General features: G+C 46.4%; 2 protein-coding genes across 2 annotated transcripts in view; one reads left to right on the top strand and one right to left on the bottom strand.

Annotated features, from left to right (window-relative positions):
- Positions 1 to 611: 611 nt before the first annotated feature.
- LOC125513125 lies at positions 612 to 1,975 on the bottom strand. The gene has a single exon (XM_048678168.1). The coding sequence runs from the start codon at positions 1,946 to 1,948 to the stop codon at positions 761 to 763; it is 1,188 nt and encodes a 395-aa protein (XP_048534125.1). The 5' UTR covers positions 1,949 to 1,975; the 3' UTR covers positions 612 to 760.
- Positions 1,976 to 6,101: 4,126 nt separating this feature from the next.
- LOC125517083 (splicing factor 3B subunit 2-like) overlaps positions 6,102 to 25,546 on the top strand; it is a 33,059-nt gene continuing 13,614 nt past the window's right edge. The window contains exon 1 of the mRNA XM_048682288.1: positions 6,102 to 6,393. Within this exon, the coding sequence (XP_048538245.1) occupies positions 6,102 to 6,393 (292 nt within the window). The remainder of the gene's footprint in view (positions 6,394 to 25,546) is intronic.

Consider the following 25,546-nt stretch of genomic DNA (forward strand, 5'->3'; position numbering starts at 1 on the left):
ATAAACAAAATGTGCCCTGTCCTTTTTCCTTTGTTAAGATGCATTGATGCTCCTTGCTTTATTTATGCACATGCGCCGGCTGCTAGAGTTGGCTACAATTTTCTCTTATCCTGCGTCAGCTAACTTCAACCCAAATGGCAAATTGTGTCCTTTTGCCTGGACTATAATCATTATTCAGAATTTTGCAGCTGGCCAGTACAACATTCAGAACCAGTGAGTGACCCTGGGAAATATTTCTGTAAAAAGATACGCAGATTTTCTTGGTTGTTCCTGTGAAGCGGATGAAGATTGCTTGAAGTTAATGACACCGGGTGAACATATATTCCATTTTCAGTTGATCTATTGATGTTGTAGCTATGTCTTCATGAAGGAAGCTTGTTAATTTCATCTATTTTCTCTTTTAGTTCCACCAAAGCAAAAACATTCTCCTCTTGATTTTCTCGGTTGATTTTGTAGGCTGCGACAATGACTTCTGATCAGTAATTTGTTTGATAAGTAAATTTTGGTAGCTTGCACATATTCCTTTGCCGTGAGTGCAGAAGATGTGCATAATAAACTGGAAGCTCGATTGCCCATAAAAAGAAGCATTTGTCGTATTTTAAAAGCTCAAGCATCACACAACTCAATTAAATTAATGAAATTTGCCGACATGATCTAAGTTTGTTCACACAATGAACGGAATTGAAACAAATGCAAGATTAAAAGCTAATGAAAAAAAATCCAATCGAAGCCTCATGCTAGGAGAAGCTATTTATGGTATCTAGTCGCTGTAGAAGCTAGTGTTCTTCTTGCCGTCCTTGTTGGTGTTCTTGTTCCTCCGTCTGCACCGGTCGGTCTCCTCCACCCGCCGGACGGCGCGCTCCAGTGTGTCCACCCGCTCTGCCAGGGAGCCAATCAGAGTGCACTGCTGCGCGCTCTGCTCGCACAGTGCCGCCACCATCTCCATCAGTTTCTTCGCGTCCAGCCCGTCGGTGGTCACCGTTTTCTTCTCCTTATGTGCCTGTTCTTGCTGCTGCTGCGCTTTGGGTGGTGTAGGTTCCTTCTCGCCAGTGGAGACGTCGCCGTCTCCCGTCGCCACCATCTCCCACTCCCCCTCCGCCTCCGAGGCCTTCTCCCCTTCCGCCACCAGTTCGGTCTCGGCCTCGTCCACGACGACGTCGACGGGGCTCGCCACGTCAACCTCCATTGCCGCCGTGTCAGTTGTCTCGGCAACCAGAGGATCAGCCGCAGTGTTGTCCTCAACCGGCAGCTCCAACTCCGGTTCCATCCCATCCTCTGCTTCTTCCTCTGCATTCTGAACTTCCGGCGCATCGGCGGTCACCACCGCGGGCGCGGCCTCGAGAGCGTCAACTGCGTCCTGGAGCGTGAGCACGCGCCTGGTGACCCTCCTGCGGTACTCCCGGGCACCGCGCACGCCGTCGAGACGGAGCAGCAGCCGCATGAGCTCCTCCCCGAGGCCGATCCGCGCACGGGCGTCCTCGCGGAGCGCCTCCGCCTCGGCCGCCACCCTCGCGGCCACGGCCTTGGCCTGGCGCTCCACCGCACGCACCTCCCGCACCATGCGACGAGCGAGCAGCCCGCGCGCCGCCGCCTGCACCCTCGCCGCGGCCTCCTCCGCTGACGGCGCCGGCTTCCTCGGCACCGCGGGCGGCGAGTCAGGCTCGGGCCCTGTGACCTCCACCTCGTAGCAGTCGGGGCAGCTCTTCGGGGACCCGCTGCTGGGCCTGGGACGCGCCCTGGTCCGCGCCGCCGGCTCGGAGACTCTGAATCCAGGGAAGAAGCCGTCGTCGTGCTGCGTCGGGGCCCTCCGGCGGGCCGTCACGAGCGGCTCGGCGAAGAACGCGTCGACGGCGGGACTGTGGTAGTATGGATCGTAATCGTAGGCGTAGGGCGACGCAGGGTAGTAGCAGTCGTAGGGATCATACCCAAAAAAACCACGGCGTGCCATTGCTCTGTCGAGGTTGGGATATGCAGATCGAATCGCTCGGGTGAAATTTTGTTGTGACGAGAGAGGAGACCAGGGTCGGGTATATATGGGATGAAATAAAATTCCAGAAAGATCCGGTCTCTTCTCGTTTCCTTGGGGAAGGGGCGGGCCAGCTTTCCACAACATCCGGCGGTTGACGATGTCAACGTGAATCCATCTTGTGATTAACCAATTCCCACAAAGATTTATTCCAAAAAAAATCAATTTCCCAAAAGATCCGTGTAACTATAATTTTTTTTGCGAAAGTGTCATATATATATATATATATATATATATATATATACGATGCTAAAAAATTGGTCCTCGGATAAGTACGTCGTAAATTATGTTTTGTTTTGGTTTAAAACTGCGGCCTGTTCGCGGCATGGCTGCGGTAGTCGCATTTTCAACGTGTTCGCAGGGTCTCCGAGGTCTGTTTATTGTCATGGGTCGGAGCTACCGTGCAGGGCCCGGGTCGGCAACAATCTCTGCTTCTTCCTCTGCACGTAATATATCATGCGAATTTTCATCAAAAACCTGTGTTTGCATGTGATAGATTAAAAGACTAAAAACACATGCAGAAATCAGCTTGTTTTTCACCCCTTTTTTTGTCTTTATTGCAGGGTATAATGTAACATAATTTCAAATGAAATTTGACAGTTACTTAGAGCACATGCATATGTTTTTGTGCGAAAAAATAATAAAATCTTTTAAGTGTCAGTTTTTAACCTTTCAAAAAACATGCTCAGCGGCTACCATGCTCCAAAAATCCGCTTTGGCCGTTATGTACCTCTTCAAAAATCCGCTTTGGCTGTTAAAGAAAAAAATTACAACTGCCATGAGTTTAAAGAAAGTGTTTTGTGCGTTTGGAAAATGTTCAACATGTTTTTTTTGGAAAATGTTACACATTTGTTAAATTTTTTAACGTTATTTGAAAATGTTCGTCATGCATACAACTTTTTTTGCAATGTGTATTTAAAAAATGATTATACAATTGTGGTTTAACATACTGTAAATTCATTTGATCTACAGCAGAATTATTTTGAGCTAATATCACCATTGTGGTTTACCTGATTTGGCAAAGTACAAAAATGATTATAACTGAATGTATTCACAGTCTAAAGATGTCAAAAATATTTGAATAGGTAGCATGACAACTTAATCACCAATATTACAACGATGTCCATTGGAACAATGTGAATTGACTTGGAGCCTTTGGATAACTAACATCAGACTATGTAGGCATGTTTGAAGACAAAATAAAAAGGTTTACCACCATTTCTCATCAGAAAAGGAAGAACGGAATATGCACAAAAAGTAATCAGAACATACCATGTTGCATGTCCTTGCAAGCCATTTCCTTCATGTGTCTCCAAAAGAAAGTTAACGACACGTACTTGTACAGTCATGCGTTCTGCAACCTATGCATAGTATAGCATATTAAACTCACTTGTATTTGAAATTTTGTACGGGTATATTGCTTCAATAAATTTTGATGTAATGAAACAGTTGTATAATTATAAAAATTACTATTACTAAAATAAAAGGTGCAGACAAAGGAAAATCTAGACATAAAGCAGAAACACAAAGTCAAGAAAGATTGAATTTAGCTACGCTGAGAAACATGAACTATCTTGATGAATTTACAGTATAATCACCATTTCAATAGAGGCAGCTCTGAGTGACATATGGCCTTGAGATAATTTTTTCTAATATGTATGTAAATTAATGAACAACAAGTGCAATGAAGCCAACCTTATCAACATATCCATATCCAGTGCTTGTAATTGGTGTGACGATGCGAGCGACGGCGGCGGCTTGCCCGAGTAATGGTCCGCAAACAGTTGTAACTATTCACAGCCAAATATGAAATGGTTATGGATTCGGAACTTCAAGGCTACAAGCCTACAACCCACAGAGAGCTATCTATTCAAGCAGCAAAGAAAAACATTAGAGAAGATCAAAGAATGGACCTGATTTTTTTTAATGCGTCATCCAGATATTACCAATGATGGGTGGCATCGTCTTCCCCTCCAAGACTCTAAAATTCTTCAGGTAGTCCTCAAGAACCTGCGAAGGAATAAACTATGTGCGTCATCCAGATATACCCAAATAATCTCAGCATGCCGTCAATGCGTAACATCAACTTAAAAGTCTTAGGCCACAAGATTAAATACACTCATGGTCAGAACAATACAAAATGGTTGCCATAAAAAACCAAATATTTCAAAACTTTCATGCTCACTTGTCCAGTCCTTCAAGAGCAGTAAGAGCAACTCAACATTAGGCACATATAAGTACCATTTCAGTGTCTCACTATTTCACAATTTAACTCACATGAAATGTTAATCACAAACCAAACACCAGCACATCATATCACGTCAGAACCATATTAATAACCCAGTTAGCACCACTGGACTAAATCATCAACATGACATACAAGATGCAGAGGTGAGCATTTTATGTGCTAACATAGATAAACCTAAGCCTTCTGCAGGAGAATGGCGAATTGATCAAAGGATCTTGGTGTCGCTGCAGAGCACAAAAGTAGGAACTCTGCATTGTTGGAGATTACCCAATGATCTCTTTCTTGCCAGATCTAGCACCATCAAGCCCATCCTCCTTTAGCATTCGAAGCATTCCCAACACCCAAAACTGCCGTACAAGAGCGGCCTCCTTCTAACTACAGTATTATTGTACAATAATTTTCTCATAAAGAACCAGCCCACAAAAACTATAATATCAGTCAATGGGTTGTGTTTGTTGGAATTAACCACGACGTGCGTGGAACTGTGTCCGGTTCGTACACAGAAGCAGTCATCAGGTAGGATTAGAAGTAGAGACGAGTAGGTTAGCTTCTAGTGTCTATCTTGCATATTATATGCGTGTACCCCTACCCCTTGTACAACCGTGAGTTGGTGAAGCAATAAAGTAAAATCACCACGTACGATACGTACGTGTGGCAATCAGCAGAAGTCTCGCGTGCGTGCGTGCGTTTGATGAGTTGTGTACGTGCGTGTTTAGGCTTGGAGATCAGTGAGCTGAGGCCAGTTTTGCACTGCGGTGCATCTGCTTCGTACGGTGCGTCTCGACGTAAAGTATCTCGTTGGGTCTGGCCGGCTCGGGGCTGAAACTAAGATAGTCAGCGAGCTCTGTTCATCATCGTCGTTCGTCGTCGGTGACGACGGCGTCGGGACTGGGCCAACAATTGGTATCTAGAGCAAGGTTGATCTTGTAGTAACGGGAGGTCATGTTGGACGACGAGAAGACCAAAAAGCTGGTGGAGTACTCCGATGTGGCTAAAGTAATTGCTGCTCCTGTCAGATCGGAGTAGCCACGATTTGACCATGGGAACTTCGTGGTGTGGGCGACCATGATGGAGTGGGCGCTCGAGGCCAATGAGCTCTGGGAAGCCGTCGACCCCGGCGGTAACGAGTACCTGAAGGGTGGTGCCTTGTATCGGAAAGATCGCCAGGCTATCACGGCCATCTGCTCGGTGACGCTGGTGGACGTGCAGCAGCATCTAATCTCGAAGACATCAGCGAAGGAGACGTGAGACACACTCAAGACGTTGCATCTAGGGCACTCGCGTGTGCGCGAGGCGAACTTGCAAACTTTGCTGAAAAGTTACGAGAACCTGAGAATGGGAGAAGATGAGACGGTGGACGCCTTCGCAGCGAGGGTTGCCTCGATGGTGAACGGGATTCGCGGTCTCGGCGAGAAATTGAAGGACATCTCCGTGGTCAGGCATTTCCTACGTGCCGCTCCACCGCGCTACATGCCGATTGTGTCAGCGATCGAGCAATGTGTTGATCTCAAGACTCTCACTTTGAATGATCTGGTTGGTCGCTTCAAGGCGCATGATGAGCGGATGAAATTGAGTTACGGTGACGCAAAGCAGGATGAGTACCTGATGCTTACACGCGCTCAGTGGCAAGCGATGGTTTTCAAGGAGAACAATTTCAAGAAGGCGTTTGGTAGTGGCGCAAAGTACCGTCCCGCAAAGGACACCGACGAATAGTCGGAGAAGCCAAAGAAGAAAAAGTTCGACAAGAGGAAGATCCGCTGCCACAACTGTAATCTGCTCGGGCACTTCAAGTCGGAGTGCAAGAATTCCCCTAAGGAGAAGGTGCGCATGGTCCAGGAAGATGATGAAAGTGACATGATGTTGATGTGTGAACTCATGGATGAGGAGGATCCAGTTCTTCAAGTATCGGCTAAAGAAATTGTCGAGCTCCGTGAAGAAAAAGTTCGCTCCCAAGATTATGGTTCGGAAACTCGTGTCGATGTTACAGATGCAGGAGATGATTCCGAAACTTGCGTTGATGCTACAGATACATATATCACTTTGTCTGACAAAGATAAAACAGCGTACGTGACGCCTGAAGTCCACGAAGCACAATATGCTGGTGCTAGATTGGATGCATGTGCGTGCAAACAATAGCAAGGCGAGGGTGTCGCCGTTGTCATATCCGCGTCAGAAAGTAGCCAAAGCGTTCTGCAGACAGGAGTGCTCGGTCTCCCAGCGAGCGATGCTAGGAGAGCTATGTCTGGTAGCGCACGCACGCACGCTCCATACTTGGCAGGAGGCTGGCCAGAAAGCAGCCCGAGAGAGGTGGATGAGACACCACTAGTGGACCATGAAAAGGGCGCCTCACGTCAACCCAAACCAGCAAACAGTACAGCAGCTGGAGGTTCATTAAGAAGCACAGAGTGGAGGCTTAGAAGCAATAGTCTGAGCATCGGGCTTCAAAAGTGCAGCAGCAAGAGCATATAAACAGGAGGGCTGGCTAGCTCACGTGAAAATGCTAGCTTTGCCAATTGCTATGAGCAAAGAAAATAGCAAGGCATCGCTTCTGAAGGTACAAGGAGCCGCGCAAGCAAAGTTGTCTCCGACAGTAATGGAGGAAAGGACACAACCACCCACGTCCGTACATCCAGAACCGGTGTTACAACAATATTCGAAGTAAGCTCTTCGAACGATTGACCCGGCAAAGATGAGAAGGAGTGGATGCTCGTGTCTAAGTGCCGAGGAACTGGCAGATTTTAATGACGCAAATACGATGGAGTGTTGGCGTCAGGCTATGAAAGAAGAATTGAGGTCGATCCACGACAATAATGCATGGAAGCTTGTGGATCTTCCCAACAATGAAAAAGCCATGGATCTCAAGTGAGAATTTGTGATCAAGAAAGATGTCGAAGGGTCCGTGAAGCACAAAGTAAGGCTAGTGACCAAAGAGTACGTGCAAGAGGAAAGTGTGGACTTCGAAGAAGCGTTCGTTCCCGTTGCAAAGATGGAATCGGTGGAATTACTCATCGCTCTCGCGGTTCAGAAATCATGGAAGATACATCAAATGGATGTAAAATCCGTGTTCTTGAAAGGAGAGTTACAAGGAGACGTCTATGTGAACCAACCACCGATATTCATCAAAGAGGGAGAAGAACACAAGGTACTAAAGTTACACAAAGTCTTGTACGGGCTACGACAAGGCTCTCGGGCATGGAGCATCAAACTTGATCATACATTGATTTCTCTTGGATTTGAGAAAGCCCCACTAGAGCATGCGATGTACAAGAGAGGTGAAGGAAGGGATCGTCTACTAGTTGGCATCTACGTCGACGACATGTTGATAACTGGAGCAGATGAAGAGGTGATTGCAAAGTTCAACCTACAAATGAAGGAGATTTTCAAAGATGGATGATCTAGGGCTATTGAGTTACTACCTCAGGATCGAGGTACATCAAAAGTTGGAAGGGATCACACTATGCCAGGAGGCATATGCAAGGAAGGTACTTGAAAGCCATGGCTTGAAAGATTGCAATCATATTGTTGCTTCAATGGAACCTCGTCTTGAGATGAGCAAGAAGGAGATGGTGAAACTACTCGGCTATAGTGCTAGTGACAAGGAAAGGATTGTTGATGACCGTAAGAGTTGTTGGGGAACGTAGCAAAAATTCAAAATTTTCCTACGTGTCACCAAGATCTATCTATGGAGAAACCAGCAACGAGGGGAAGAAGAGTGCATCTACATACCCTTGTAGATTGCTAAGAGGAAGCGTTCAAGAGAACGGGGTTGAAGGAGTCGTACTCGTCGTGATCCAAATCACCGGAGATCCTAGTGCCGAACGGACGGCACCTCCGCGTTCAACACACGTACAGCCCGGTGACGTCTCACATGCCTTGATCCAGCAAGGAGAGAGGGAGAGGTTGAGGAAGACTCCATCCAGCAGCAACACAACGGCGTGGTGGTGGTGGAGGAGCGTGGTGATCCAGCAGGGCTTCGCCAAGCACCGCGAAATATGAGGAGAAAGAGAGGTAGGGCTGCGCCAGGGAGAGGTCAGAAAACTCATCTATTGGCAGCCCCAAGTCCTCAAGTATATATAGGGGAGAGGGAGGGGTGCGCCCCACCTAGGGTTCCACCCTAGGGGCGGCGGCCAGCCCCAATCCCATCTAGGGTGGCGGCCAAGTGGAGGGGGAGAGGGAGGCGCACCAGGCATGGGCCCTAAGGCCCATCTGCCCTTAGGGTTTGCCCCCCTTCCTCCCCTTAGGTGCCTTGGGCCCTTGTGGGGGGGCGCACCAGCCCACACTTGGCCCATGCAGCCCTCCGGGGCTTGTGGCCCCATTTGGTGGACCCCTGGTACCCTCCCGGTGGTCCCGGTACGTTACCCATAAAACCCAAAACTTTTCCGGTGACCAAAACAGAACTTCCCATATATAAATCTTTACCTCCGGACCATTCCGGAACTCCTCGTGACGTCCGGGGTCTCATCCGGGACTCCGAACAACATTAGGTAACCACATATCAACTTCCTTTATAACCCTAGCGTCATCGAACCTGAAGTGTGTAGACCCTACGGGTTCGGGAACCATGCAGACATGACCGAGACAACTCGCCGGTCAATAACCAACAGCGGGATCTGGATACCCATGTTGGCTCCCACATGCTCCACGATGATCTCATCGGATGAACCACGATGTCAAGGATTCAATCAATCCCGTATACAATTCCCTTTGTCTAGCGGTACGATACTTGCCCGAGATTCGATCGTCGGTATCCCCATACCTTGTTCAATCTCATTACCGGCAAGTCTCTTTACTCATTCCGTAACACATCATCCCGTGATCAACTCCTTGGTCACATTGTGCACATTATAATGATGTCCTACCGAGTGGGCCCAGAGATACCTCTCCGTTTACACGGAGTGACAAATCCCAGTCTCGATTCGTGCCAACTCAACAGACACTTTCGGAGATACCTGTATTGTACCTTTATAGCCACGCAGTTACGTTGTGACGTTTGGCACACCCAAAGTATTCCTACGGTATCCGAGAGTTGCACAATCTCATGGTCTAAGGAAACGATACTTGACATTATAAAAGGCTTTAGCATACGAACTATACGATCTTGTGCTATGCTTAATTAGGATTGGGTCTTGTCCATCACATCATTCTCCTAATGATGTGATCCCGTTATCAACGACATCCAATGTCCATGGTCAGGAAACCGTAACCATCTATTGATCAACGAGCTAGTCAACTAGAAGCTTACTAGGGACATGGTGTTGTCTATGTATCCACACATGTATCTGAGTTTCCTATCAATACAATTCTAGCATGGATAATAAACGATTATCATGAACAAGGAAATATAATAATAACTAATTTATTATTGCCTCTAGGGCATATTTCCAACAAGAGTACCTCGGACGTGACATATTTTCTTGGAGGAAGCATAGTAAGCTGGCTATCACGAAAAGCATAAAGTGGTGTCCAAGCCCCGGGCGTCATGCAAAAGAGGGCCATTTTGTGAAATATTTTCAGATTAAGGCCATTTTGTGTTGAATTTTCAGAAAAGGGCCAGTTTTGTTCATTTTCACGCGTGCGTTTGAGTATCGAGCCCAAAGGCTGTTGTGTACGTGCGTGTTTAGGCTGGGAGATCAGTGAGCTCAGGCCAGTTTTGCACTGCGGTGCATCTGCTTCATACGGTGCATCTCGACGTAAAGTATCTCGTTGGGTCTGGCCGGCTTGGGGCTAAAACCAAGATAGTCAGTGAGCTCTATTCATCATCGTTGTTCGTCGTCGGTCGTATCGTCGTCGCCGGAAGTACTCGGCGTCGGGACTGGGCCAACAGTGTTTGGAGAACCATAATGATTAGATCTAAAAAAGCATTTTCACACCGGTATTTGGAGACAATGTGTGCAACAGCCGCAACCGGATGTTGAGAACGAAGAGCTATTACCAAACAACATACATTACAGGTCGGCCCCCGCGGCAGGCTCCCACTCGAGGTGGTCGATGGCTACGGCCAGGAGCCCGCTGCCACCGAGGCTGAGCTCATCGGCATCGGCGGAGATGACATGGTCAAGTAGCACTGAGCATGTCGCCTTCCCCGTGTCCGCCTCCTTTCCCAACGACCTCGGCCGGCCATCGAAGCAAACCGCGCCGCCGCCATCGAGCCATGCCGTGACGCCATCCACGAGACCGTTGTACTCATGCTAGAAGTGATGTGATCAGCTATTTAGGTAATGCAAGAGGTTTCACCATTTCATAAATGCATAATTTCAGGAGAAGTTCATCAATCATTTTGCCGCAGTACAAGGGAGCAATGATTGCTCAGTTGACCTAATTCGGATTCTGTCCAGCTGCTCTAATCAGATCAAATTGTTGGGAAACATTGCATGGAAAATAAAAAAAATTACGCACACGCAAGATCTATCCATGGAGATGCATAGCTACGAGAGGGGAAGATCATCTTCATACCCTTGAAGATCCCTAAGCGGAAGCATTTATCAACGCGGTTGATGTAGTCGTACACCTTCACGGCCCGTCCCGATCAAGTACCGAACGTGCGTCACCTCCGCATTCAGCACATGTTCAGCTCGATGACGTCCTCACCTTCTCGATCCAGCAAGAGAGGCGAAGCAGTAGATGAGTTCCGGCAGCATGACGACGTGGTGACGGTGGTGGTGAACAACAATCTCCGCTGGGCTTCGCCAAGCACTACAAAAACTATGACGGAGAATAAACTAGAGGGTTAGGGTTGCGGGCACACGGCTTGGTGAATCTTGATGTGTTCCAGGTGCTAGCCCTGCCCCTCTATTTATATGTTGAGCCCTGGGGTCGTAACTTGGAGAAAGAGCCTCCTCAAAGTCGTTTTTTCCCGCAAGGAAGAGTCCTTCTCGGACTTACAGGACCAGAGGCCATAGTCCTTGGCGTCTGGCCTAGATGCCACGGGCCTCGGCATCTGGCCCAGGGCCAGCCGTCAAGGTCTCCGGCGTTTGGCCCCCTAGCCTCCGCAAAACTCCTTTTGCACCGACCTAAAGCCCCGTGGGCTTTACCCCTTGGCCTAACCATATCATCCTATATATCAATCTTTACCTCCAGACCATTCCGGAGCTCCTCATCATGTCTGTGATCTCATCCGGGACTCCGAACAACATTCGGTCACCAACATACATAACTCATATAATACTATATCGTCAATGAACGTTAAGCGTGCGGACCCTACGGGTTCGAGAACTATGTAGACATAACCGAGACGCTTCTCCGATCAATAACCAATAGCGGGACTTGGATGCCCATATTGGTTCCTACATATTCTACGAAGATGTTTATCGGTGGAACCTTTATGACAACATACGTAATTCCCTTTGTCCATCGGTATGTTACTTGCCCGAGATTCGATCGTGGGTATCTTCATACCTAGTTCAATCTCGTTACCGACAAGTCTCTTTACTCGTTCCATAATACATCATCTCGTAACTAACTCCTTAGTCATTTGCTTGCAAGGCTTCTTATGATGTGTATTGTCGAGAGGGCCCAGAGATACCTCTCCAATACTCGGAGTGATAAATCCTAATCTCAATCTATGCCAACTCAACAAACACCTTCGGAGATACCTGTAGAGCATCTTGATGATCACTCAGTTACGTTGTGATATTTGATAGCATACAAGGTATTCCTCCGGTATCCGGGAGTTGCATAATTTCATAGTTGAAGGGATATGTATTTGACATGAAAAAAGCAATAGCAATAAACTGAACGATCATTATGCTAAGCTAACGGATGGGTATTGTCCATCACATCATTCTCCTAATGATGTGATCCTATTATCAAATGACAACACATGTCTATGGTTAAGAAACCTTAACCATCTTTTGTAACATCCCAAATTTTCAATTTGGAATGTTATACATAGGTCATCATATGCATATCATATTTTATTTGCATTTCGTTTGCGATCCTAGAAATCCTAAGCAACTCAAGGACCCACGGAGAGAGTTGGGGATTTTATTATTTTCATATTTGAATTTTCTCAAATATTGAAAAGAGGATCATTTTGGTTTTAATTATTTTTCTCTCCAAAATATTTCAAAAAAATGAGAGGAGATAAAATGACTTCTCCAAAATAAAACAAATATTGGAGGAAAAATGTTAAAATCAAATAAATAATTTTTATTTGGATTTTATTGCTATTTTATTCGAATTAGAAAAATATGCATTATTATACAAATTGCATTTTTAGGCCAAGAAAATGTTCACTATGTTCTAAATATTTTATTTAGACGGTGAAAATTGTTTTTGGCATTTTTAGAAAAAAAAATTATATTTATTTAGGATTTTTCCTTTTCGGCGGAATTTATTTATTTAGGATTTTTCCTTTTCGGCGGAATTTATTTTTGGCACGGTATGATTACGATATTAACCAATTTAGTTGTGAACCTTGTTAATTACATAGCAGCAGCAACAACAACAAAGCCTTTAGTCCCAAACAAGTTGGGGTAGGCTAGAGCTTAGACCCATAAGATCTCGCAACCAACTCGTGGTACTGGCACCTGGATAGCTAGCTTCCACGCACCCCTATCCCTGGCTAGTCTCAGCTTTCAGAGCCATCATGACTTCTCCAGTCAACTCAGATCCCGTTCATATCGAATCGAACTCAACACAATGTAATCTTTTGGCATAAGGCTTTCAAACTAGCAACTATATACTATGTGATTCTTTTTTGTATTAGCGATGCCAATGATAGCTAGTCCGGGTCATGGTCAGGTATAGGCTTGGGAGTTGGGACATGGACCTTGTAACACCCCGGATATGATTTACCTAATATGTAATCCAACTCTTGCCGTTTCCAGCGTTAAGTTATTTTATTTTCTCGGGTTCGGGTTTTTGTCTCCGTGTGTTGTTGTTGTTGTTGTCATGCATCTCATATCATGTCATCATGTGCATTGCATTTGCATACGTGTCCATCTCATGCATTCGAGCATTTTCCCCGTTGTCCGTTTTGCATTCCGGCGCTCCATTCTCCTCCGGTGGTCATTTCTACCTTCTTCTCGTGTGTGGGGATTAAACATTTCCGGATTGGACCGAGACTTGCCAAGCGGCCTTGGTTTACTACCGGTAGACCGCCTGTCAAGTTTCGTACCATTTGGACTTCGTTTGATGCTCCAACGGTTAACCGAGGGACCGAAAAGGCCTCGTGTGTGTTGCAGCCCAAGTTGGTAATCAGAGCCTTCCCCGACCTTAGGAGCCCCCACTGATTGATCATTTTTAGCAGTCGTTGTTGAGTCTAGAAAAATGTTTTAGGTCATTTAGGAATTATATATCGGAGAGTTCAGGAATTCTTTTTACTCCCCAGTCCCTTCATCGTCTGGTAAGGCATCCTGACATAGAGTTTTGACTCTTCTCTTCTCAAATTTCACTAAAAAAAATTTAGGATCACGCGGGTATCTTGGAATCATTCCGATGGTTTTGTGACGAGAACATTGTTCTTGGTGCCTCCTGTCATTTAGGGGTTGTGGCAGTGTCCTGGGGAGTTGAGCTCCGAGGTGTTGTCGTCACAATTTTATCGTTGCAATTCTGGAATACCTGAGTTTAGTTCGCCGACATCGAAAATCTCTTTTATGCAGTTGTTGGTGAGATAACCTCGACGCCACCCAGTACTGGGGCGGGAGTTCGGCAGTATTGCCATAACTTGTATAACGGATGCTTTTCGAAGGTTGAGGTAGATGGTTTCCGAAGTTTTCTCGGTTATGTGTTGAAGGATGGATACAGCTGGATGTAGGATTTGCTAGATTTGGGTGAGATATTATGCTTCCCCTGTATCCCCAACACCTGATTGCATAACCGGAAAGGTTCGGGAGTTTCATAGGTGGGAATTCTTGTAGCTCTAGTTCTTCTTCCACGGATATTTGGTTTGAGATTGGGATTTCTTACCGAGTATTCGTTCTTGATCCGTACCTTGTTGATTTATTCCTCTACCTAAATTCTATGTGGCTTCTCAATTTATGGATATGTGACCATTTCATTTGTAATGCATTCGTTCATTTTGTTCGGATGTGAAGGCTATATGTTGCAATTTCATTCCGTTGGATTCAGCTTCAATATTTATCTATCAATGTGCTAATGGATGTCAACCTCTTCAGGATGGCTCCTCCAACGCGGACGACTCCGAATCCTGATCCGCCACCACCTCCTCCTCCTCTGGAGGCATGGCAAGCTGTGATGGCCGCTACCAATGCAAACACGCAGTTGATCATGCAAATTCTTCAAGAGCGCAATCAAGCGAACCAAGGCAACCAAGGCAACAATCAGAATCACTTTGCTACACTCAACCAGTTCCTTGCTAACGGGCCAAAGACTTTCAGCAATTGTGTTGAGGCAACTGATGCTGACGATTGGCTCGTGGACTTATGCAAGCATTTCGAGTGCAGTAACGTCAGGCCTGAGGACTTTGTCAAGTTCGCTTCCTTCCAACTCAAAGACCAAGCTGTAGAATGGTTCCAGCAGTACAAGGATTCCAGAGGAGGCCGTGTGATTACCTGGGATGAATTCCGTCAAGACTTCAAAGCTCATCATATTCCTCAGAGCATGGTTGAAAGCAAGCATGAGGAATTCCGCATCCTGAAGCAAGGCTCTTTGTCTGTCTATGACTACAACAAGTTGTTTCAGAAGCTCGCCCGCTTTGCTAAGCAGGACGTCCCTGACGAGAAGAGCATGATATACTAGTTCAGGGGTGGTCTTAGAGAAGAAATCCAGCTAGCTCTTGTTCTCTTTGAGCCCTTGAGGTACGATGAGTTCTACAACATGGCATTGAAGCAAGAGGCTGCTCAACTGAGGTGTGATGCTTCGAAGAAGCGAGTCAGAGATGCTACTCCTTCTTCCTCTACTCAAGTGGCCAAGCAGCAGAAGTATTGGCTTCCTCCTCCTCCGTTCCGTCAGCCGTATCAGAAGAGCAAAGGTGGCAGTGGATCTTCCCACCCACCCAACCCTGGCTTTCAGAACAAGACTTTGTCTCAACCTCCAAGATCGAGTGCTCCGTACCACCGTCCGCTTTCAGAGGTCACGCGCAACAAGTGCCAACAGAAGGGTCACTATGCCAACAAATGCTTCAATCAGAGGCGTCTCCCTCCTCCTCCTCCTGTGAGATCGGCAAGTACAACTGTGGTCAAGCATAACACCAAGCATGCCAAGGTCAATTTGATGAATGCAGCTCAGGCAGAGGACTCGTCAGATGTCATCATGGGTAACCTTCCTGTTAACGATATTCCTGCAAAAGTTCTTTTTGACACTGGTGCATCGCATTGCTTTATTTCCAAACCTTTTGCATCAAAGAATGAGTGCGATTATCAGTATCTACAAAGTGCCTTGCAAATCGTGTCACCGGGCAAGCAAATGACAGCTAATACCTGCATCCCGGATGTTACTATCACGTTGGGCGACTACAAATTTCTAGCTTCTCCTATTGTTTTGGGCGACTCAGATATTGATCTTATTCTCGGAATGGATTGGCTTTCTAAGCACAAGGCGCATCTTGATTGTGCAGCCAGGCAGATTCAATTAACTCATTCGTCTGAGGATGTAATTGTCTTTGCTGCTCGTGATGATACCATCCATCTGTTTTCTCTCAATGAGAAGGGTGAAGTGGATGCCATCTCTCAAATTCTAGTCGTTTGCGAATATCAAGACGTCTTTCCAGAAGAGCTTCCAGGAATGCCTCCGCACCGGCCAGTTGAATTCGTCATCGATCTTGAGCCTGGCACGGAACCAGTTTGCAAGCGTCCTTATAAGCTCGGACCTGAAGAGTTGAAGGAGCTGAAGAAGCAACTCGATATTCAAGAGCGAATGGGTCTCATTCGGCCTAGTTCTTCTCCGTGGGGTTGTGGAGTTCTTTTTGTGAAGAAGAAGGATGGAACGGACCGGCTTTGTGTTGATTACCGTCCATTGAACAAGAAGACTATCAAGAACAAATACCCACTTCCCAACATCAACGAGTTGCTCGAACAACTCAAAGGTGCCCAAGTATTCTCCAAGCTTGATCTCCATAGGGTTATCACCAGATTCGAATCCGTGAGCAAGATATTCCCAAGACGGCTTTCAGGACAAGCTAAAGTTCATATGAATACACTGTCATGTCTTTTGGCCTCGTCAACGCTCCTCCAACTTTCTCCCGCATGATGAACTTCATCTTCAATGCCTACACCAATGACTTTCTTTTGGTCTATCTCGACGACATTCTGGTCTTTTTGAAGAACAAGGAAGATCATGCCAAGCACTTGCGTTTGGTACTCGATAAGCTCAGGGAACACCAGTTCTACGCCAAGTTCTCAAAGTGCGAATTTTGGCTCGATGAGGTTCTTTATCTTGGGCATATCATCTCTGCCAAGGGCATTGCGGTGAATTCTGAGAAGGTGTCTACAATTGTGAATTGGGAACCACCTCAGAACGTGAAGCAACTTCGTAGCTTCCTCGGTTCGTTGAGGTTCGTTAAGAACTTTTCAAAGATCGCGAAGCCTCTCTCAAATCTTCTCCAGAAGCACGTCAAGTACGTTTGGTCTCCGGAATGTGACATTGCTTTCAACACTTTGAAAGAGAAATTGGTCACTGCTCCAGTTTTGACTCCTCCCGATGAATCCAAACCGTTCGAGGTCTTTTGCGATGCCTCTCTCCAAGGTCTCGGTGCAGTGTTGATGCAAGAGAAGAAAGTTGTGGCTTATACCTCTCGCTAGTTGAAGCCCAATGAGAAGAACTACCCCACTCATGACCTCGAGTTGGCGACAGTTGTGCATGCTCTTTTGACTTGGAGACATCTCTTATTGGGAAGAAAAGTGGACATCTTCACTGATCACAAGAGTCTCAAGTACATCTTCACTCAGCCTAACCTCAACCTCAGGCAGACTTGATGGGTCGAAATGATTCAAGAGTATAATCCAAGTATCGAGTACACTCCAGGCAAGGACAATGTGATTGCTGACGCTTTGAGCAGGAAGGCTTATTGCAACAATCTGATTCTCAAGCCTTATCAACCCGAGCTTTGTGAAGCTTTCCGCAAACTTAATCTGCAAGTTGTTCCTCAAGGTTTCCTCGCCAACCTTCAAGTCTCTCCTACCTTGGAAGACCAGATTCGCCAAGCCCAACTTCTTGATGCTATGGTGAAGAAGGTGAAGATTGGGATTGCCAAGAGTCAACCCAAGTACAAGTGCTACCGCCTTGATGACAAGGATACTCTCTTCTTCGAGGATCGTATTGTTGTGCCCAAAGGTGGCCTTCGTAAAGTGATCATGAACGAGGCTCACAATTCACTCCTCTCCATCCACCCTGGGAGCACGAAGATGTATCAGGACCTCAAGCAGGCTTATTGGCGGACTCGACTGAAGCGCGAGATTGCTCAGTTCGTGAATGAGTGTGATGTCTGCAGAAGAGTGAAGGCAGAACACCAAAGGCCAGCTGGTCTCCTCCAACCTCTTGCCATTCCAGAATGGAAGTTTGACCACATTGAGATGGACTTCGTGACTGGGTTTCCAAAGTCCAAGCGTGGCAATGATGCTATATTCGTTGTCATCAACAAACTCACTAAAGTGGCTCACTTTTTGCCTATCAAAGAGTCTATCACTGCAGGTCAATTGGCGGAGCTCTACACCTCTCGGATTGTCTCTCTGCACGGTATTCCACAGGTGATCTCTTCAGACCGTGGCAGCATCTTTACCTCCAAGTTTTGGGAGTCTTTTCAAAAGTCCATGGGCACCAACATCCGCTTCAGCATAGCTTTCCATCCGCAAACTAGCGGTCAAGTCGAGCGTGTCAACCAGATTCTTGAAGATATGCTCAGGGCTTGTGTGATCTCCTTCGGCATGAAGTGGGAGGATTGCCTTCCATATGCTGAATTCTCCTACAACAACAGTTTTCAAGCAAGTTCGGGCAAGGCCCCATTCGAAATTCTGTATGGCAGGAAGTGCCGTACCCCTCTCAATTGGTCTGAAACAGGTGAACGTCAACTTTTGGGTAATGACTTAATCACAGAGGCAGAGGAGATGTGTAAAGTCATTCGAGATAACCTCAAAGCAGCCCAATCACGCCAGAAGAGCTACTATGATAGTAAGCACCGTGATTTGGCTTTCGAGATCGGAGATCATGTTTACCTTCGCGTCTCTCCAATGAAAGGTACTCGTCGCTTCGGTATCAAAGGGAAGCTTGCCCCTAGATACGTGGGACCTTTCAAGATCGTCAGCAAGAGAGGCGATCTCGCCTATCAACTCGAGCTTCCTTCAAACTTTGCAAATGTACATGACGTGTTCCATGTCTCTCAGCTCCGCAAGTGCTTCAAGACTCCTGAATGCACCGTCAACTTCGAAGACATTAATCTCCAAGAAGATCTCTCTTATCGTGAGCACCCAGTTGCTATTCTTGAAGAGACTGAACGCAAAATTCGCAATAAGTCAATCAAATTCCTCAAAGTCAAGTGGTCACACCATTCCAACCGTGAAGCCACCTGGTAACGCGAGGATCACCTCCGTTCTGAGTACCCGGCGTTCTTCCAGTCCTAGATCTTGGGACGAGATCCTTTCGTAGTGGTGGAGTGTTGTAACACCCTGGATATGATTTACCTAATATGTAATCCAACTCTTGCCATTTTCGGCGTTAAGTTATTTTATTTTCTCGTGTTCGGGTTTTTGTCTCCGTGTGTTGTTGTTGTTGTCATGCATCTCATATCATGTCATCATGTGCATTGCATTTGCATACGTGTCCATCTCATGCATTCGAGCATTTTTCCCGTTGTCTGTTTTGCATTCCGGCGCTTCGTTCTCCTCCGGTGGTCATTTCTACCTTCTTCTCGTGTGTGGGGATTAAACATTTCCGGATTGGACCGAGACTTGCCAAGCGGCCTTGGTTTACTACCGGTAGACCGCCTGTCAAGTTTCGTACCATTTGGACTTCGTTTGATGCTCCAACGGTTAACCGAGGGACCGAAAAGGCCTCGTGTGTGTGTTGCAGCCCAACACCCCTCTAATTTGGCCCAAAACCCACCAAAACCCTCTCCATCATCTAGAGCGTTCGATCACGATCGCGTGGTCGAAAACCGCACCTCATTTGGACACTCCTAGCTCCCTCTATGCCTATAAATACCACGCCCATTCGAAATCACGGTTGGAACCCTAGTCGCCTCCCACCTCTCGCCGCCAGACGCGTTCGCTCGCGCCGGACACGTCCGACCCAGCCGCCGCCGCCACGTGTCCGCCTCCTATTCGCCGCGCCGCCGCCCCACTTCGTCGCCGCCGCCGGCCCGGGAGGCCCGGATCGGGCCCCCGAGGCCCACTTCGCCACCGCCGCCGCCCGGTGCCTCTTCCTCCCGAGGCGCCCCGTCTCTCCGCCGCACCGCCCCGCGCAGGCGCCGGTCTTCGTCGCCGGCGAGCTCCACCACACCGGCCCCGCCCGCTCTGGCCGTCGCCAGGCGCCGCGGACGCCACCGCTGAAGGAAATATGCCCTAGAGGCAATAATAAAGTTATTATTTATTTCCTTACATCATGATAAATGTTTATTATTCATGCTAGAATTGTATTAACCAGAAACATAATACATGTGTGAATACATAGACAAACAGAGTGTCACTAGTATGCCTCTACTTGACTAGCTCGTTAATCAAAGATGGTTATGTTTCCTAACCATGAACAAAGAGTTGTTATTTGATTAACGAGGTCACATCATTAGTTGAATGATCTGATTGACATGACCCATTCCATTAGCTTAGCACCCGATCGTTTAGTATGTTGCTATTGCTTTCTTCATGACTTATACATGTTCCTATGACTATGAGATTATGCAACTCCCATTTACCAGAGGAACACTTTGTGTGCTACCAAACGTCACAACGTAACTGGGTGATTATAAAGGTGCTCTACAGGTGTCTCCAAAGGTAGATGTTGGGTTGGCGTATTTCGAGATTAGGATTTGTCACTCCGATTGTCGGAGAGGTATCTCTGGGCCCTCTCGGTAATGCACATCACATAAGCCTTGCAAGCATTACAACTAATGAGTTAGTTGCGAGATGATGTATTACGAAATGAGTAAAGAGACTTGCCGGTAACGAGATTGAACTAGGTATTGGATACCGACGATCGAATCTCGGGCAAGTAACATACCGATGACAAAGGGAACAACGTATGTTGTTATGCGGTCTGACCGATAAAGATCTTCATAGAATATGTAGGAGCCAATATGGGCATCCAGGTCCCGCTATTGGTTATTGACCGGAGACGTGCCTCGGTCATGTCTACATTGTTCTCGAACCGTAGGGTCCGCACGCTTAACGTTACGATGACAGTTATTATGAGTTTATGCATTTTGATGTACCGAAGATAGTTCGGAGTCCCGGATGTGATCACGGACATGACGAGGAGTCTCGAAATGGTCGAGACATAAAGATTGATATATTGGATGACTATATTCGGACACCGGAAGCGTTCTGGAGAAGTTTCGGATAAAACCGGATCACTGGGGGTTACCGGAACCCCCCGGGGGGTTAATGGGCCTCATGGGCCTAAAGTGGAGAAGAGGAAGGGGCTACCAGGGCAGGCCGCGCGCCCCCTCTCCCCCTAGTCCGAATTGGACAAGGAGGGAGGGGCGGCGCCCCCCTCTTTCCCTCTCTTCTCCCACCAATCCTATTTGGACTAGGAGAGTAGGACTCCTCCTGCGCCTCCATAGGGCCGGCCGAACCCCTCCCCCTTGGATCCTTTATATACGGAGGCAAGGGGGCACCCTATGACACACAATTGATCAACGTGATCGTTCCTTAGCCGTGTGCGGTGCCCCCTTCCACCATATTCCACCTCGGTCATACCGTTACAGTGCTTAGGCGAAGCCCTGCGTCGGTAGTACATCAAGATCGTCACCACGCCGTCGTGCTGACGGAACTCTTCCTCGACGCTTTGCTGGATCGGAGCCCGAGGATCGTCATCGAGCTGAACGTGTGCTAAGAACTCGGAGGTGCCGGAGTAACGGTGCTTGGATCGGTCGGATCGGGAAGAAGACGTACGACTACTTCCTCTACGTTGTGTGATCGCTTCCGCAGTCGGTCTGCGTTGGTACGTAGACAACACTCTCCCCCTCGTTGCTATGCATCACCATGATCTTGCGTGTGCGTACGAATTTTTTTGAAATTACTACGTTCCCCAACAGTGGCATCCGAGCCTAGGTTCTATGGTTTGATATTATTTGCATGAGTAGAACACAAGTGAGTTGTGGGCGATATAAGTCATACTGCCTACCAGCATGTCATACTTTGGTTCGGCGGTATTGTTGGACGAAGCGGCCCAGACCGACATTACGCGTAAGCTTACGCGAGACCGGTTCTCCCGACGTGCTTTGCACATAGGTGGCTTGCGGGTGACAGTTTCTCCAACATTAGTTGAACCGAGTGTGGCTACGCCCGGTCCTTGCGAAGGTTAAAACGGCATCAACTTGACAAACTATCGTTGTGGTTTTGATGCGTAGGTAAGATGAGTTCTTGCTTAAGCCCGTAGCAGCCACGTAAAACATGCAACAACAAAGTAGAGGACGTCTAACTTGTTTTTGCAGGGCATGTTGTGATGTGATATGGTCAAGACATGATGCTAAATTTTATTGTATGAGATGATCATGTTTTGTAACTGAGTTATCGGCAACTGGCAGGAGCCATATGGTTGTCGCTTTATTGTATGCAATGCAATCGCGATGTAATGCTTTACTTTATTACTAAGCGGTAGTGATAATCGTGGAAGCATAAGATTGGCGAGACGACAACGATGCTACGATGGAGATCAAGGTGTCGCGCCGGTGACGATGGTGATCATGACGGTGCTTCAGAGATGGAGATCACAAAGCACAAGATGATGATGGCCATATCATATCACTTATATTGATTGCATGTGATGTTTATCCTTTTATGCATCTTATCTTGCTTTGATTGACGGTAGCATTATAAGATGATCTCTCACTAAATTATCAAGAAGTGTTCTCCCCGAGTATGCACCGTTGCAAAAGTTCTTCGTGCTGAGACACCACGTGATGATCGGGTGTGATAGGCTCTACGTCCATCTACAACGGGTGCAAGCCAGTTTTGCACATGCAGAATACTCAGGTTAAACTTGACGAGCCTAGCATATGCAGATATGGCCTCGGAACACGGAGACCGAAAGGTCGAGCGTGAATCATATAGTAGATATGATCAACATAATGATGTTCACCATTGAAAACTAATCCATTTCACGTGATGATCGGTTATGGTTTAGTTGATTTGGATCACGTGATCACTTAGAAGATAAGAGGGATGTCTATCTAAGTGGGAGTTCTTAAGTAATTTGATTAATTGAACTTAAATTTATCATGAACTTAGTCCTGGTAGTATTTTGCAAATTATGTTGTAGATCAATAGCTCGCGTTGTTGCTTCCCTGTGTTTATTTTTGATATGTTCCTTGAGAAAGCAAAGTTGAAAGATGATGGTAGCAATTACACGGACTGGGTCCATAACTTGAGGATTATCCTCATTGCTGCATAGAAGAATTACGTCCTGGAAGCACCGCTGGGTGCCAGACCTTCTGCTGAAGCAACACCAGATGTTATGAACGTCTGGCAGAGCAAAGCTGATGACTACTCGATAGTTCAGTGTGCTATGCTTTACGGCTTAGAATCGGGACTTCAACGACGTTTTGAACGTCATGGAGCATATGAGATGTTCCAGGAGTTGAAGTTAATATTTCAAGCAAATGCCCGGATTGAGAGATATGAAGTCTCCAATAAGTTCTATAGCTGCAAGATGGAGGAGAACAGTTCTATCAGTGAGCATATACTCAAAATGTCTGGGTATAATAATCACTTGATTCAGCTGGGAGTTAATCTTCCAGATGATTGCGTCATTGACAGAATTCTCCAATCACTACCACCAAGCTACAAGAGCTTCGTGATGAACTATAATATGCAAGGGATGAATAAGACTATTCCCGAGCTCTTCACGATGCTGAAAGCTGCGGAGGTAGAAATCAAGAAGGAGCATCAAGTGTTGATGGTCAACAAGACCACTAGTTTCAAGAAAAGGGGCAAAGGGAGGAAGAAGGGGAACTTCAAGAAGAACGGCAAGCAAGTTGCTGCTCAGGAGAAGAAACCCAAGTCTGGACCTAAGCCTGAAACTGAGTGCTTCTACTGCAAGCAGACTGGTCACTAGAAGCGAAACTGCCCCAAGTATTTGGCGGATAAGAAGGATGGCAAGGTGAACAAAGGTATATGTGATATACATGTTATTGATGTGTACCTTACTAGAGCTCGCAGTAGCAGCTGGGTATTTGATACTGGTTCTGTTGCTAATATTTGCAACTCGAAACAGGGACTACGGATTAGGCGAACACTGGCAAAGGACGAGGTGACGATGCGCGTGGGAAACGGTTCCAAAGTCGATGTGATCGCGGTCGGCACGCTACCTCTACATCTACCTTCGGGATTAGTATTAGACCTAAATAATTGTTATTTGGTGCCAGCGTTAGGCATGAACATTACATCTGGATCTTGTTTGATGCGAGACGGTTATTCATTTAAATCAGAGAATAATGGTTGTTCTATTTATATGAGTAATATCTTTTATGGTCATGCACCCTTGAAGAGTTGTCTATTTCTGATGAATCTCGATAGTAGTGATACACATATTCATAATGTTGAAACCAAAAGATGCAGAGTTGATAATGATAGTGCAACTTATTTGTGGCACTGCCGTTTAGGTCATATCGGTATAAAGCGCATGAAGAAACTCCATACTGATGGACTTTTGGAACCACTTGATTATGAACCACTTGGTACTTGCGAACCGTGTCTCATGGGCAAGATGACTAAAACACCGTTCTCCGGTACGATGGAGAGAGCAACAGATTTGTTGGGAATCATACATACCGATGTATGTGGTCCGATGAATATTGAGGCTCGTGGCGGATATCGTTATTTTCTCACCTTCACAGATGATTTAAGCAGATATGGGTATATCTACTTAATGAAACACAAGTCTGAAACATTTGAAAAGTTCAAAGAATTTCAGAGTGAATTTGAAAATCATCGTAACAAGAAAATAAAGTTTCTACGATCTGATCGTGGAGGAGAATATTTGAGTTACGAGTTTGGTGTACATTTGAAACAATGCGGAATAGTTTCGCAACTCACGCCACCCGGAACACCACAGCGTAATGGTGTGTCCGAACGTCGTAATCGTACTTTACTAGATATGGTGCGATCTATGATGTCTCTTACTGATTTACCGCTATCGTTTTGGGGTTATGCTTTAGAGACGGCCGCATTCACGTTAAATAGGGCACCATCGAAATCCGTTGAGACGAGGCCTTATGAACTATGGTTTGGCAAGAAACCAAAGTTGTCGTTTCTTAAAGTTTGGGGCTGCGATGCTTATGTGAAAAAGCTTCAACCTGATAAGCTCGAACCCAAATCGGAGAAATGTGTCTTCATAGGTTACCCAAAGGAGACTGTTGGGTACACCTTCTATCACAGATCCGAAGGCAAGACATTCGTTGCTAAGAATGGATCCTTTCTAGAGAAGGAGTTTCTCTCGAAAGAAGTGAGTGGGAGGAAAGTAGAACTTGACGAGGTAACTGTACCTGCTCCCTTATTGGAAAGTAGTACATCACAGAAAACTGTTTCTGCGACACCTACACCAATAAGTGAGGAAGCTAATGATAATGATCATGAAACTTCAGGACAAGATACTACTAAACCTCATAGATCAACCAGAGTGAGATCCGTGCCAGAGTGGTACGGTAATCCTGTTCTGGAAATCATGCTACTAGATCATGATGAACCTACGAACTATGAAGAAGCGATGGTGAGCCCAGATTCCGCAAAGTGGCTTGAAGCCATGAAATCTGAGATGGGATCCATGTATGAGAACAAAGTATGGACTTTGGTTGACTTGCCCGATGGTCGGCAAGCAATTGAGAATAAATGGATCTTCAAGAAGAAGACTGACGCAGACGGTAATGTTACTGTCTACAAAGCTCGACTTGTTGCAAAAGGTATTTGACAAGTTCAAGGGGTTGACTACGATGAGACCTTCTCACCCGTAGCGATGCTTAAGTCTGTCCGAATCATGTTAGCAATTGCCGCATTTTATGATTATGAAATTTGGCAGATGGATGTCAAAACTGCATTCCTGAATGGATTTCTGGAAGAAGAGTTGTATATGATGCAACCGGAAGGTTTTGTCGATCCAAAGGGAGCTAACAAAGTGTGCAAACTCCAGCGATCCATTTATGGACTAGTGCAAGCCTCTCGGAG

This window comes from Triticum urartu, chromosome 6, assembly GCF_003073215.2.
Source record: "Triticum urartu cultivar G1812 chromosome 6, Tu2.1, whole genome shotgun sequence".
NCBI lineage: Eukaryota > Viridiplantae > Streptophyta > Magnoliopsida > Poales > Poaceae > Triticum > Triticum urartu.